We start from the raw sequence: 16,246 nt of genomic DNA on the forward strand, positions 1-16,246 counted from the left end.
CTCATCGGATGAAGATCGTGATACACATCACAACGAGGTAAAAAAATCGTCACTTCGTTCGAAAAATCTGGACTGAAAGGGCGAAGGCCCAACCCGGGCGCCCAAAGCTGTTTTACACGCCCAAGTTGGGCGTGTAAACCATCAACCCACGCCCAAACCGGGCGTGCAAAACAGCTTCCGGCGCCCGGCTTGGGCGTTCGGCCCCCCTCCCCCTGTTTTTTTGCTTTTTATTTTTTTTATTAATTTTTTTACGACTTTTTCAGGGAAATCAACACAATGCGATGTAGACGTCAAGCGTGGGATATTCTAAATAGTGTTTGATTTAGTTTAGTTTTATCGGATTTAATGTATTATAATATTTTATTATGTCAAATTTAGTACTTTATTATGTCGAACTTAGTACTTTCTTATGTCCAACTTAGTACTTTATTATGTCCAACTAAGTACTTTATTATGTCGAACTTAATATTTTATTATGTCGAACTTAGTATTTTTATTGTATTGACAAATCCAAATATAAGAGATATTTAAATAAGTAAAATTGAAATTATAAAAAAAAAATATTGAAATAAGTAAAATTGAAATTATAAAAAAAAAGCTATTTAAATAAGTAAAATTGAAATTATAAAAAAAAATATTGAAATAAGTAAAAATTGAAATTATAAAAAAAGATATTGAAATAAGTAAAATTGAAATTATAAAAAAAAGATATTAAATAAGTAAAATTGAAATTATTAAAAAAAAAAAAAAAAAAAACCACTGCTGAACGCCCAGACCGTGCGCCTAAACCGGACCCGGACGCCCAAACCGGGCGCCCATACAGTAACCGAACGCCCTAACCGGGCGTTCATCAGTATTTTGCACGCCCAAACCGGGCGTGAAAAATGCTGGTGAACGCCCGGTTTGGGCGTTCACTATGCGCAAACTTTCCCCAAAAACATCCATAAATTTGATTTTAGGGCTGTTTAACATGCAATTACAATCGAAATTTCCTACCCAATACAATTGAAACGTATAGGAGTTGAAAATTTCTCAAAATTTCGATGAATTTGGCTTGATTTGGCTTCAATTCGAATTTTTTGAATTTTTTGCTTTTTTTTTTTCTTTTTTTTTAGAGAGAGAAAGCTTTTTGGGGTATGAGTTGCAAATAACAATTTTCAGACCCCAAAAAGCATTTCATTTTAATTTTCATGGATTTGCCGGGGCGGATACCCCGTATAATGTTTAATGGGTCGAGTACGGGGGAAATTCGACGTGGAAACGAGGACAAAAATGGAAATTTTGAGACGAGACGAGGATGGAGATTGCAAAACCGACCCCATACCCACACCATTATCATCTTGAATTCTTGATCATGTATTGTCATCAATTGAATAGTCAACTACAGTGCAACCAAAATAATCATAAAAATCATGCTCTCCATTTTGACCACACCTTAGCACATTAAATAAATTAAATAAAAAAATTCGAATAATTAAATTAAGATATCACCTTGAAACAAGTGAAACACTCGTAAAAACTCTTTTGGTGGAGTCAAAAATGTTTCATGTAGTAATATTTACTACTGCATAATAATCATTTATTAATTTCTCTTCTCAAACAATCAAACCCCGAGGGCCAATTCCGTCATTATTCCCTCGTCCAACTCCGCGATCTAGATGCTGCAGCACTCCCCCAGCTTCTCGCTTCTCTAGATCCACCACTCCGCCACCGTACCGGAAACTCCACATCCAATCTCCAGACTCTGGGAATGGCTTCTTCCGAAGCCGATTCCCGCTTAATCCGAGTCCTTACTCCCGCCTTCGACAAGATCGTCAAAAATGCGACGTGGCGCAAGCACTCCAAACTCGCCGCCGAGTGCAAATCCGTTATCGAACACCTCACCTCACCAAACCAAAACCCTACCCCCGTCTCCTCACCCCCTGCCTCCCCCTCCGGCCAATCCGATTCCGACACGTCGTCACACCCCGGCGTTCTCCTGGATCTCTCACTGGCAGACTCCGAAATCGTTCTCAGCCCCCTCATCAATGCGCTCTACTCTAACTACGCTAAAGTTACCGAACCTGCTCTTGATGCAGTGCAGAAGCTGATTGCCCATGGATATTTGCACGGCGAAGCGGACCCGAGCGGAGGCCCGGACGGCAAATTGCTCTCCAAATTGATCGATTCCGCGTGCAAGTGCCACGATTTGGGGGATGAGAATGTGGAATTGTTGGTGATCAAGGCGATTCTGTCTGCTGTTACTTCGGTCTCTCTTCGGATACACGGCGATTGCTTGTTGCAGGTGGTGAGGACTTGTTACGATATTTACCTCAGTAGTAAGAACGTGGTGAATCAGACCACTGCCAAGGCGTCATTGGTTCAGATGCTAGTTATTGTGTTCCGTAGAATGGAGGCTGATTCGTCGACTGTGCCGTTGCAGCCTATTGTAGTGGCGGAGCTGATGGAGCCGGTGGAGAAGGCGGATGCGGATGGTTCGATGACAATGTTTGTTCAGGGTTTTATAACTAAGGTAATTCAGGATATTGATGGAGTTTTTAGCCCTAGTACTCCAAGAGGTGGTGTTGGATCAGGGGTTCGAGCGCACGATGGGGCGTTTGAGACTAAGACCTCAACAGTGGAGGGCACAAATCCAGCAGATTTGTTGGATTCAACCGATAAAGATATGTTGGATGCTAAGTATTGGGAGATTAGTATGTATAAAACAGCATTAGAGGGAAGGAAAGGAGAGTTGGCAGAGGGTGAGGGGGAAAGGGATGATGATTTGGATGTGCAGATCGGGAATAAGTTGAGACGAGATGCTTTTTTAGTTTTTCGGGCTTTGTGTAAGCTCTCAATGAAGACTCCGCCTAAGGATGCTGCGTCAGATCCTCAGGCGATGAAGGGGAAGATTGTGGCTTTGGAGTTGCTCAAGATTTTGTTGGAGAATGCCGGGGCAGTATTTAGGACTAGTGAAAGGTATTGTGCGCTACACATTACTTTTCTTCTGTATGATTCAACTGAAGTTTAACGGCAACTTGACTAATTTTTGCTTCCAAAAAACAATTATTAATATAGTCAACATAAGAGCAGTCTGAAGCTGATGATTGTGTTATTCCAATACTAAACAGTAAACTCAATTGCGTTGATTGTGTTCTTACGAAATGCATCTGCCTCGTGATCTCTTCGTAATTATTGCCACATCTGATTTTAGTTCCTTTTATAGTCCCCTTGGCTTGAATTCCTAAGATGTTCTCTAATGCTTGATTTTTCTTATTATCATCTACACCACTCATCTTCTCGAACTAGAAGTAGTATTATCAGATAATATTGTTTATTCTTCACAATTGAGGATTGAGCTCGACTGATTTCATGTTTGAAAAGAGCTTTCTCTTGCTCGTCGGAGATGGATTTTTGCCTGTAAATTTAGTTTGTGATGATAATGCTCTTATAGTTGCTGCACTAGTTTGAATTGGTTCACTTCTGGTCTTCCATCAAGCTGGCCATTTACTGTCTTTTTTTGTTTATTTTTGTCTTTAATATATTTTTCCATTCTATTGGTCCACTGTTTCGTTGATTGTGCTAGGTTCGTTTTCCCTACTTTAGATTATTTGTTCCCTCTCTGGCTGGTTACAATTGATAATTTCTCATCAATGTGTTGAGATACTGTCTTTGATATTTAAGCATTTTCTACTCCAGAAATGACTGTATGTCTGGTTATCATTAACCACTGTCACTCTGATTTTCTTCTTGAACAGATTTTTGGATGCTATAAAGCAGTACTTGTGTCTGTCGCTGTTGAAGAACAGCGCTTCAACCCTTATGATTGTTTTTCAGCTCTCTTGCTCAATATTTATTAGTCTGGTATCACGATTTAGAGCTGGACTAAAAGCAGAAATCGGGGTATTTTTCCCTATGATAGTCCTCCGAGTATTAGAAAATGTAGCACAACCAAATTTTCAGCAAAAGATGGCAGTGCTTCGGTTTCTGGAGAAGCTGTGCAGTGATTCGCAGATCTTGATAGACATCTTCCTTAACTACGATTGTGATGTTAATGCGTCCAACATATTTGAGCGGTATGGTTTATTTATCACTTTATTATCTTTTTCTATTAGTTCAATGATGCCTTTTTTTTTTTGAGTTTGTTATCTTTCTTATTTGAAGTAAGGGTTTAGCATCTCTACTTAATTGTTCAGCATTTATGGTAGTGCATATGTATATAACAAACTAAAATCTCTTTTTTTTTTCTCTTCACTTTATTTTGATCTTCCAGGATGGTCAATGGACTACTTAAAACTGCTCAGGGGGTTCCTCCTGGTGTTGCAAGTACACTTCAGCCTCCTCAAGATGTTACCATGAAGCTAGAAGCTATGAAATGCTTGGTTGCTATTTTGAAGTGCATGGGGGACTGGATGAACAAACAATTGCGGCTTCCAGATTCTCATCCTTCAAAGAGATTAGAAGCTGCTGAAAACAGTTCTGAAACTGGAAGTCCCCCTTCCATAAATGGCAATGCTGATGAGGCCCCTGAAGGATCAGATACTCATTCTGAAGCCTCGAGTGAAGTTTCTGAGGTTTCAACGCTTGAGCAACGTCGTGCCTATAAACTTGAACTTCAGGTGCAATTTAGGTTAAATTTGTTCAATTTATGTACTCAAGAGTTCTTCAATCTTCTGAGCACTACATTGGATCCATCATTGAAACTTATATAATACATTTGGCAGGAAGGTATCTCTCTTTTTAATCGAAAACCCAAGAAAGGTATTGAGTTCCTGATAAATGCAAATAAGGTGGGAAACTCAGCGGAAGAGATTGCAGCTTTCCTTAAAAATGCATCTGGTTTAAATAAATCTCTGATTGGTGACTATTTGGGTGAAAGGGAAGATTTGTCATTGAAAGTGATGCACGCCTATGTGGATTCCTTTGACTTCCAAGGGAAGGAGTTTGACGAGGCAATCAGGGTCTTCCTACAGGGTTTTAGACTGCCTGGTGAGGCTCAGAAGATAGATCGTATTATGGAGAAATTTGCAGAACGGTACTGCAAATGTAATCCAAAGGTCTTTACAAGTGCTGACACAGCTTATGTGCTTGCGTACTCTGTTATTTTGCTAAATACTGATGCTCATAACCCTATGGTCAAGAAAAAGGTATATTTCTAAACTTCAAATATAATCATGGTTGATGGGCTTTTTGTGGCAGAAAATCGAATTGTTCTTCCGTTTCTTACATTCTTCATTCATTATCTAGATGTCAGCTGACGATTTTATAAGGAACAACCGTGGAATTGATGACGGAAAAGATCTACCAGAGGAGTACTTGAGATCATTGTTTGAGCGAATATCAAGAAATGAGATTAAAATGAAAGAAGATAATTTGTCCATCCAGCAGAAGCAGTCCGTCAACTCAAACAGAGTATTAGGTTTAGATAATATACTAAACATTGTGGTCCGTAAGCGAGGAGAAGAAACTATGGAGAGTGGAGATGACCTCATTAGACACATGCAGGAACAATTCAAAGAAAAAGCTCGCAAGTCAGAGTAAGATTAATTATGAAATTTTCTGCATCATAGGCTAAGACTAGAACTTCTGCTGGTGATGAATATGTTTTATGCCTTATTTTTTAGTGTTTATGTTTTCGTCTGCCATGTTCTCCAATTATCTTCAGGAGGCTTGGCTTATATAAAATCTTTCACGTTGTGTCCATTGACAAATACAAACATACTTGAGAAAAATAGGAATGGATAGAATTGGAGGAATGCTGAAGTAATACATGTTTTATGGGGCAGAACAGCTGAACATTATAAAACATGTTCTCGTTATTTGGAAAAATGATAATTGTTAGCGTTCTAGAGTAACAACCTGGATTTCCTTTTGATTTTCAACTTGAATTGGCAATTTGTAGGTCAACTTATTATCCCGCGACAGATGTGGTGGTGCTCAGGTTCATGATTGAAGCATGTTGGGCTCCAATGCTGGCTGCATTCAGCGTTCCACTTGACCAAAGTGACGATGAAGAAGTAATAGCCTTCTGTTTGGAAGGCTTTCGTAGTGCAATCCATGTTACTGCAGCGATGTCCATGAAAACTCATAGAGATGCTTTTGTGACATCATTAGCAAAGTTTACTTCACTTCATTCACCTGCAGATATAAAAAAGAAAAATATTGATGCAATCAAGGTAGGTTTTCATTTCTTATGCTCTTATCATGCCTTGTATGTTTAAGCTATCAATGGTCTACATGAAAACTATCAGTTTTTATATTCTTTTCTGAAACCCTAAAGAAGATTTTGTGCTACTAAGGTGCACTGCATGCACCAAGAGAATGACTACTAACTTCTCTATGCCATTAACATGTAAATAGTCCCTTCTCCCTCCTAAGGTGCCCCATAAAATATTTATCTAATCAGCCCGAATCCCGGCTCTTCCCAGTATAACCCATTTATTTTTTCCAACCTCATTTTTCTTTGTTATTGGAATTTGGCAGTGCAGTTGTCAGCTTATTAATATTAGATTACATGCATAACGTTGGTATAGCGTATTCTTGCAAAAAGGTCTCAAATATTTTGATATGGATTAGCTGCATATTAGAATTATTTATGTAAGAAAAGGTGATAATCCTAGAAGTTGAGAAACAGGTGATTGCCCTACTTAATGTGAAATGATTGAAGTTATGGAGAAATTCATTACAGCTTTCATGAGAACACCTCAACAATTCTTACCTGTGTCAACAGGCTATAGTCATGATAGCAGATGAGGATGGGGACTACTTACAGGAAGGCTGGGAACATATTTTAACATGTGTCTCACGTTTTGAACATTTGCACCTCCTGGGTGAAGGTGCTCCACCAGATGCCACTTTCTTTGCGATTCCTCAGAATGAATCAGACAAATCTAATCAAGCCAGATCAAATATTCTGCCTGCCCTAAGAAAGAAGGGACCTGGTAAGATTCAGAATGCAGCTTCTGCCGTGAGAAGGGGTTCATATGACAGTGCTGGTATTGGTGGTAATGCAGCTGCTGGCATGACATCTGAACAGATGAAAAACTTGGTCTCTAACTTAAACATGTTGGAACAAGTTGGTGAAGTAAACCGCATATTTATACGAAGTCAAAAGCTAAATAGTGAGGCAATAGTTGATTTCGTGAAAGCTCTTTGCAAGGTATCTATGGATGAACTGCGATCTACATCTGACCCACGGGTTTTCAGCCTTACAAAGATAGTTGAAATTGCGTATGTTACTGTTACCACTTAGCCTTTAACTCTTCCCTCAAATATCTTGTTTTGTCGGAAAACAATATATTGCTTTTACCTTTTCTCGTTGTTGACAATATAGGTGACATTTAATTTGTTCCTTTTGAACAGGCATTACAACATGAACCGCATTAGGCTTGTCTGGTCAAAAATTTGGCAAGTACTTTCTGATTTCTTTGTGACAATTGGCTGTTCAGGGAACCTTTCTATTGCGATATTCGCAATGGACTCTCTCCGCCAATTATCAATGAAATTCCTGGAGAGGGAAGAATTGGCTAATTATAACTTTCAGAACGAGTTTATGAAGCCTTTCGTAATTGTTATGCGCAAGAGTAATGCTGTTGAAATTAGAGAATTGATTATCAGATGTGTTTCTCAGATGGTGTTATCTCGTGTGGATAATGTCAAGTCGGGGTGGAAGAGCATGTTCATGGTAATAAACTCTTGCCTGAATATTAGTGTTTGTTTCTTTATATCCATATTACTTAGTGCATTTTCTTTATTTCCAGTTTTATTTCACATTGTCTTCTGATGGGTTTCACATTTGTAGGTTTTCACGACAGCTGCTTATGACGACCACAAGAACATTGTCCTCCTGGCCTTTGAAATAACTGAGAAGATTGTGCGAGATTATTTTCCGTATATCACTGAAACCGAAACCACCACTTTCACCGATTGTGTAAATTGTCTGATTGCATTCACCAACACTAGATTCAACAGAGAAATTAGTCTTAACGCCATTGGTTTCCTACGTTTCTGTGCGGCAAAACTTGCTGAAGGAAATCTAGGCGAGGGAACTTCTGGAAGGATTTCTCAATCTTCTCCTCAAAAAGGGAAAGAAACTCAAGTTGACAATGGGGAACCCACTGAGAAGGTGGATCATCTCTATTTGTGGTTTCCTTTATTAGCAGGTAAAGGAATTTTTTTTCTCTTTTTGTTGGTTATCTAACCGATTAAGTTTCGTAGCTCGATTTATCCGATAGTTTCTCTTTCTTTACATACAAATTTATTCAAGTTAAACCAAGTGAGATGTGCTCTCTCTCTCTCTCCAGGTTTATCTGAACTGAGCTTTGATCCAAGGCCTGAAATCAGGAAGAGTGCCCTACAAGTACTTTTTGACACTTTACGCAACTATGGTCAACATTTTTCTCTAGCCTTGTGGGAAAAGGTTTTCGAATCCGTCCTGTTTAGAATCTTTGATGATGCTAGACATGCTATGGATCCATCCAGGGACAACTCCCCAGGTCACATAGCTAGTGACGACATGGAGGAACTCGATCAAGATGCATGGCTTTACGAGACATGCACTTTAGCCCTGCAACTGGTTGTAGATCTTTTTGTTAATTTCTACGACACAGTCAATCCCCTTCTGAAAAAAGTGCTGATGCTATTGGTTAGTTTTATCAAACGCCCTCACCAAAGCCTTGCTGGCATCGGTATTGCTGCTTTCGTTCGCTTGATGAGCAATGCTGGGGAGATGTTCTCTGAAGACAAGTGGTTTGAGGTGGTTTCGTCCCTCAAAGAAGTAGCGACTGAAACGCTTCCCAATTTCTCCTTTATGCTCGACGAAGATGGTAAAATCTGGACCCATGAAGATGAATCGAACGCAAACAACGCAAACAATCGTGATGAATCTAGCGAACCAATCACGTCAAATGAAGATTCGGACAGTAACTTGAGGAGACAGCGTCTGTACTCTGCTATATCGGATGTGAAATGCCGAGCTGCCATTCAGCTTTTACTAATACAGGTTAGTGACATATTTCTGAAGTTTTATCGTGAACCTTCGTGCTCTTGTTTTGTTTATTGCGGAGAACCTTATTGTACACAGATGATTTCTTTCTGCAATTTTTTGGATCAAGGAGTTATAATTTGCGATAACATTTTATAATTGTTCTTGCACGGGCTATTTTTGCAGGCTGTAATGGAAATCTACACCATGTACCGAGCTCAGCTATCCGTTCAAAACACCGTTATCCTCTTCGAAGCAGTCCATGCAGTGGCATTTCACGCCCACAAAACAAACAGTGACGCAGCACTACGCCCAAAGTTGCAAGAACTCGGCTCCATGACACAAATGCAGGACCCTCCTCTTCTTCGCCTGGAGAACGAATCTTACCAAATCTGCCTCACATTATTACAGAATCTCGTACTTGACAAGCCTCCCAATTACCAAGAATCGGAAGTCGAATCTTATTTAGTCAACCTTAGTCAAGAGGTGTTGCAGTTCTACATCGAAGTTGCATGCTCAGGTCAACAGCAACAACAACTGATGCCCGATTCTTCATCTCTCGATAGGCAGCCTCAGTGGACGATTCCGCTAGGTTCCGGAAGGAGGAGAGAATTGGCTGCACGAGGGCCTCTTATTGTTTCGACTCTCCAGGCTATAAGTAGCTTAGGCGATTCTTCGTTTGAGAAGAATTTGTCTTTATTCTTTCCTTTGCTTTCGAGCTTGATAAGCTGTGAGCATGGTTCAAATGAGGTTCAACTTGCGTTGAGTGATATGCTTAGCTCTTCAGTGGGTCCCGTTTTGCTGCGCTCATGTTGATGCTTTTTGACCTACGGCGTTTTTTCAGGCATGTGATATTCTTATTGACAATAATTGTTTTGATAGTCGGTGTTTTTCTTATTTAGAATGAGCAGTTGTTGGGAAGCTGCAGTGTTGTATCTTCTGAATATTCTTGTTTGATTTTAGAATAATAGTTTTGTACCAAAAAAAAAATTGATTTTATTTTTTACTTCCAGAAATATATACTCATGTGTTGCTAATAGTATTTTGTTAATTAAGTTTTCTTTTTTCTTGCTGGCTGTGTACCTCTCACACACACCAAACTATTTTCTAGCTTTGTATATTTTTCGTGTAAAGTGTTTATTCAAATACCGTAAATACAGTATAACATACGAAAACCGGACACACGTTTCAAATTTGTAGACGAAAAACGAGGACTGCCGTCTTAAATCGTTTAAAATAGAGATGACTAATATGTTGCTGAATTTATAAATAATTTTGGCAATCCATGTTTTGCTCCTTAACTTGCGGAAAGTCCAACACTGTAAAACTCAAAAAACAACAGAAAGCTAAATGACAATATATTGCCTGCAATGCAATTTCCGCTGACCGAGTTTCCACCACATTTTCGCATTTAATTTACAAGCACACGTATATACATGTATAAGTGAGTTGAAATATATACGGATCTAAACACACGTATGTATATAACTCGATGAAATTCACTCGATGCAACATAGAATAAAAACCCAATTTCGAAAGGGAAGCTTCTTTTATTTCTTTTTCCCCTTCCAATTTTGCCCTTTATATATAACCTAATCTATATTTCTTAAAAGTGCAAGCCACATGCAAAAGACAATCAATTTTTTCTAATCATTTGTATCTATTCTTCTCTTATAAATATATGTATCCTTAAATAATAATAATAATTAAACCCACTCCAACTTCTTGACTATATCAACCATTTGAACTATACTACTCTCCAAACACCAATTCAAAATCATGTTAGATTCCACAAAACTATGCTTGAGTTCACAATTCCGGCGTGCAAAAAAGCTTCTCGTAAAAAAGCTGATCAACTTCTCAAAAAAGTTCATGACAAGCAGCTGCAATAATAATAACAATAAGCAGGCTTCTGATTTAAGTTGGCTGACGTCATCTTTTCCATCCATGGAAATCTCTACCCAACTGAAGCAAGTATTCAAGATCATCGACGCAAACGGCGACGGAAAGCTATCGCCGTTCGAGCTCAAAAAAGTTCTTCTGATAAGCACGGGCCACGAAAAAGCAGAAGCTGCAAAGCTAGAAGCAGAAGCTGAAGGAATAGTGAGGGAAATGGATTTCAACGGGGATGGTTATGTTGACGTGGATGAGTTTGTGATTACGGTTATGGGAATGAACGGTGAGGATTTAATGGGGAATGAGATTGTTATGAAATCAGCTTTTCGAGTGTTTGATGCCGATAACAATGGATTGATTTCTGCGGAGGAGTTGCGGAGTGTAATTAGAAGAGTGGGGTTTGGGAATAGCAGTCTTCGGGAGTGTCGAAAGATGATCGAAGGAGTCGATATAGACGGTGATGGATTCGTGAGTTTTGATGAGTTTAAGTTTATGTTGTGTGGTGCTGGATTAATATCTTAGAATTTGTTTGTTTGAATTGTGTAAGATTTTTTATTTTTTTTTTAGTTCTTGAATTAGGTGATTAGGTAACTATGTTTATGCAAGAATTGCTAAACGTGGTCATGATTTAAGTATTATTATTATTATTATTTGTTTTCTTTTCTTTTATGAATTTTTAATGGGAATATAAATTAATGTGTTTTAGTGTTTTTTGAATTTTTATTGTGTTTAAAGTTTATCAAATCTTGGTTATTCAACTTTAAATTATACTGCATCTCTTTGCGATAGTTCCACAAATGTTTAGGTTGTGTTTGGATGAAAGAATATATTATTTGAATTTATTTGGATAAATTCACTCTAGTCTCTACAATAGATTTTTCATTTTTTCAGTTTTCCCGAAATCGAAAAATTTCAGATCGAAATTATCAAATTCGAAAATTAGGTTCTAATTTCCACCCATAATCTCAAGTCTCAACACTAAAAAAGCATCTTTATGGAATTAAAAAAGGAAAATTATATCAAGGTTTTCGGTTCATGTATCCGAAGTTCCTTCTACAATTCGGGTAAATGTACGTGAATGTTAATGCTTAAAAAACAAAGTTGGCAATTTCCGGTACATTTACCCGAAACTCCATGGAGATTAGGGTACAAAGACCTGAAATTGTTTTTTTTTTTTCCTTCGAAAAAAAACAGAATAGTAACTCGTAATCGAAATCGCTGTTGTCTGTCGATAATTATTGAATCGCTAAAAATATTATCGGAAAAAAAATAGTATATATATTTTTTAGATTTTCGAAATTTAGAAAGTATTGGAAATTTTAGGAGGTTTGTTTATAGAAAAACAAAAAAAAAAAAAGAAAAAAAAAAAAAGAAAGATAAATCATAGAAGAAATCGTTACCTTTCGATTGAGAGTTTTGGCAGTTTATGATGATTGTACTAAAAGACATAATTGATGAAAGCATATAGGAAATTTCTTTGGTAATATTTTTCCACGAAATAATGACACAAATGACAATTCATTTAACTTCCTTTGTCCTGTGTGGGCCCCACGATTGCACCACTTTGAGAAGAAAAGTATCACGGGACGAAAATTAGATTTATCATTATTTTTTATTTGGTGATATCCGGTTCAGTTTCCGGTATTTTCTTCTTTTCAGTTTCGCTTACAATTCGCTTCGTATTGATTCAAAATGTCTGGAATGCCCCTCCTTTTATAAGCTGTAATTCTGTAATTCTAATATAAAGTGAAGAGTATTCTAGGCATTTCACAGCAGGTAGGGAGCTAATTGTAATCGAAACTTAAAAGAGGGGATTACAGTGTCCGAACTCCGAAGCATAGTTAAACTATAATTTTCATTATCACGTAATATATTTTGTAATCACGTATTATGAAAATAAATGGAAAAAATAAAAGTTCACAAACTTGATGGGCCGAGACTGTATTGGGCTTTTATTTTTGATAAATGGGTTAAATTGGGCTTGCATTAATTAATTAATTAATTAATATTACAATTCTTTGGGCTTTTCCACATAACATATTTTTAGGGAGTTCATGGGAAGTATATTGGATAATTGAGGCACAATGTCTGATTTATTATTTGAGATATATAAATTTTAAGGGTAAATTATGGCGAGGTTAAATTACGAAAAAACCCTCATGCTTGGGTAGTTACAACTATTCTTCAACTATGAATTGTCATCGCGTCCACTTTTGCAGTGTCAAATTTAGTGGAATCTTCTAGATTATGTGGAATATTCTCCAATTTGTACCCGTTTTACACCATTCGAACTCAACATTTTGAAACAAGATGATCATAAGATGTGTCTCTTTACTAGAAAATATCCGATTGAAGTGCATCATAAAATGCATTTTTGCACAAAACGAGTGCAAACTAGAGAAGATTTCACGAAATCTAGAAAATTCTGCTGAATTTGACACCATAAGGGTGGATGTGTAAGAAAATTTGTAGTTCATGGGAGTTATTGTAATTACCCAAACACGAGGGGTTTTTTTTTTTTCTCGTAATTTGACTTACCTCAGAGTTACCCTAAATTTTATATACATGTTTTTTTTTTTTTTTTTTTTTTGGGTATAAAAAAAGTCGCAACCTCAAAATGTTAATTCAAATGTAAATGAGGACATTTTTGGTATTTCCCCCAAAAACAAGGAACGGAGGTACGGTAACGGCGTTTTTGTCCTAGTTTTCATTATGCTATAAGATCAAAACAAGTGACGCTTTTTATAGTCAGTTAATTAATTAGCACTTTAATCACTCGACAAGTTTATTCATTCTAAACGAGTTTAAAATAAAAAAAAACACCAAACAATAATTTTTTAATTACTTCCAATATTAAAACAAACTTAATTTAAAAAGAAGTGGTTTATTTTATTATTTAACTGATTAAAAAGAAAATATATGAAATCATTGAAATGAATATAATGTTTTGTTGGTCCTTTTCAGTGGCATTCATCATCATAAATCATAATTACAATTAGATTCGTTTGGGATTTTATTATTTTACTTTAATTATTAATTAAAACGCTGTTATGATAAATAAGTATATATTTCTGAAAAGTCAAAAATGAAAGTACAAATCCAGCATGAGATTCAGGGATTTGTTGCCGGTTTAATTATATCACAAGACATATATCTATGTCGTTTTCGCAGAATTATGTCGGGACGAAACCCTAATTCCCGATAGTATGCTTTTTTTTTTTTTTTTTTTTTTTTTTTAATTTCACATCATATATTTATTTAAATGTATGTAATATTTATGCCACGAAAGATATATGGTACAATTGATATGCATTTGATTTTTTTTTAAATGTGTATTAGCTAGGGGTGGAAATATCAACCGAATTTTGTCGATTTTGATCCGAGATTTTTTGATTTCGAAATAATTTTTTTTTGTTCTGAATTCTGAAAGTTTCGATTTTTGGATCTTTCCAACAAAAAAAAATTGAATCGGGATTAAAATGTGTATGAAATCTTCCCGAAAATTTCAAATATTTTTTTCAATAATTATATTTTTATTTATAGGTAAATAATATTATCAGATAATAATGTTGATATATTTATTTTTTCCAATAATTATATTTTTTAATAGGTAAATATTAGAATGTTGGATTAATTTATTTATAATACAAGTATTTCATGTAATATATATAATCATGTACTTGCCAATCATTTTGCTTTCTTTTGTCTAATCAAACTATTTCTTTTGCAATTATTTTATAAGTCCTTTTACTTGTCATGCCCTTCAAACTGGCCCCTTTTACAAGACATAAAGATTTCATCAATTTGACAACTTTAAAGAATGTTTTAAGAATTGAGATTAAATAAAATAAATGAATAAAAAAAATTATTTAATTAATTAAGTTATTCGTACAGATCAAACCTTCTTATGATGTCTATATATCTCAAATAGGTTTGAAAAGTTGAACGAATTTCAAGATTGTATTGAAAAATAATTACAGATTTCAAAGTGTTTTTTTTTTCAAATTATTATTCTAATAATAATTATTTATTGTAGGAAAGATCGTCTGTGAAATTAAATTAATCCAAGTTCGCGTTAATTAATTAATAATTCAAGTTTCGAACTTATACAATAAGTTTATTAATTAACGCCATAATTAATTAGTAATAATATCAGCTCATCCATATAGGTGGGAATCTTGCTTTATTTTTCTAACTTGATAATCTACATTATCTAATTCGAATTTTTGCTCGATAACATAAATTAATTAGCTTGCAAGATTTCTTTAAGGATCGTAAATAGTTTATTTCGTATTATAGATAACATATTTATATCCATACACTATGTTAAACAAAAATGCAAAACTCGTGATACATATGTAATTGATTCAAAATAATTTAGTTGGCCCTTAGTTTCTTGTCAAAAAATTTGTACTATAAATTTTTTTATTACAACTATAACATATTAATATGAGCTTAGGTAAAAATATCTCCAAAACTAGCTAAATGATGGATCGTGTTTTTACCTAATCGGTTCAGTAGTAACTTATGTAGGACAGAAACTTCAACATCTTAATGTTTCCGTGCTTCGAACACGTCTCTAGAGAACACCTGTCGGAAAATTTTGTAGGCCATTTTGCAATTTCTAAACAGTTAGAAACCTATTTGAATAGGAAATTTTCAAATATTTTTATTGTTTCCCTAATTATTTACATGATTTATTGATCAATTGCATATTGATAGTCGATAGCAAAATTTATTTTGAATAGGTTTGTATGAAAATATATATAAAATAATTTATATATAAATAAAAACTTATATATTTTTACATTGTACATTTATAAATATACCTCTATACTTTTATTATTTACACATCTCCCCAATCTTCCATATCCCGATTTTTGGGATATGCCGTTTCTCTGTGTTCGTTTCCCCATTTCCCTGTATCGCAGTATCCGTGTCCGTGCTACATAAATAATAACAAATTATTGGACATATGTTTGGATTGGATGAACTCATTTCACAAAATTCTAAACTCTTGATTTAAACTAACTTTCGAGTTATTATGTGAATAAAAATCCTCTTAGTATGAATTAATCATTTCAAATTAAAATTCAAACTCTTCCTACAAATACACTCTTATCAAACAATTAAACTAAAAATTCAATTCAAATGCAATTCTCAATAATTTTGGGAGATGAACATAAACCCTAGATGCGTTGACAATACTCAATAGGCGTGGTTCCAAGATATACAATCACCATTAACAAATTAAACATCTGGAAAATTAATAAAAAATAATAATGATGCTAAATAATGAAGGTAGGTCAATAAAATTTTAATTTAAAAAAAAACGATTCCCAAACAGATCACTATCCATCACGTGGTGACCTCAATTATGGTCGGCTG

The 16,246-nt window shown here is 35.6% G+C and overlaps 2 protein-coding genes across 2 annotated transcripts; both read left to right on the forward strand.

The window, feature by feature from the left end:
* The first annotated feature begins 1,299 nt into the window (after positions 1-1,299).
* LOC105963719 (brefeldin A-inhibited guanine nucleotide-exchange protein 2) lies at positions 1,300-10,062 on the forward strand. Its single transcript, XM_012988158.2, has 11 exons — positions 1,300-2,958; positions 3,738-4,055; positions 4,253-4,598; positions 4,704-5,126; positions 5,227-5,516; positions 5,882-6,155; positions 6,710-7,209; positions 7,342-7,663; positions 7,781-8,141; positions 8,283-8,980; positions 9,149-10,062. Exons 1-11 carry the CDS (start codon positions 1,751-1,753, stop codon positions 9,776-9,778), a joined length of 5,370 nt encoding a protein of 1,789 aa, XP_012843612.1. The 5' UTR covers positions 1,300-1,750; the 3' UTR covers positions 9,779-10,062.
* Positions 10,063-10,550: 488 nt separating this feature from the next.
* On the forward strand, positions 10,551-11,555 carry LOC105964025 (calmodulin-like protein 2). Its single transcript, XM_012988522.2, has one exon. The coding sequence runs from the start codon at positions 10,742-10,744 to the stop codon at positions 11,378-11,380; it is 639 nt and encodes a 212-aa protein (XP_012843976.2). The 5' UTR covers positions 10,551-10,741; the 3' UTR covers positions 11,381-11,555.
* Positions 11,556-16,246: the final 4,691 nt, after the last annotated feature.

This window comes from Erythranthe guttata, chromosome 2 (genome assembly GCF_056151865.1).
Source record: "Erythranthe guttata isolate IM_541 chromosome 2, IM_541, whole genome shotgun sequence".
Lineage (NCBI taxonomy): Eukaryota > Viridiplantae > Streptophyta > Magnoliopsida > Lamiales > Phrymaceae > Erythranthe > Erythranthe guttata.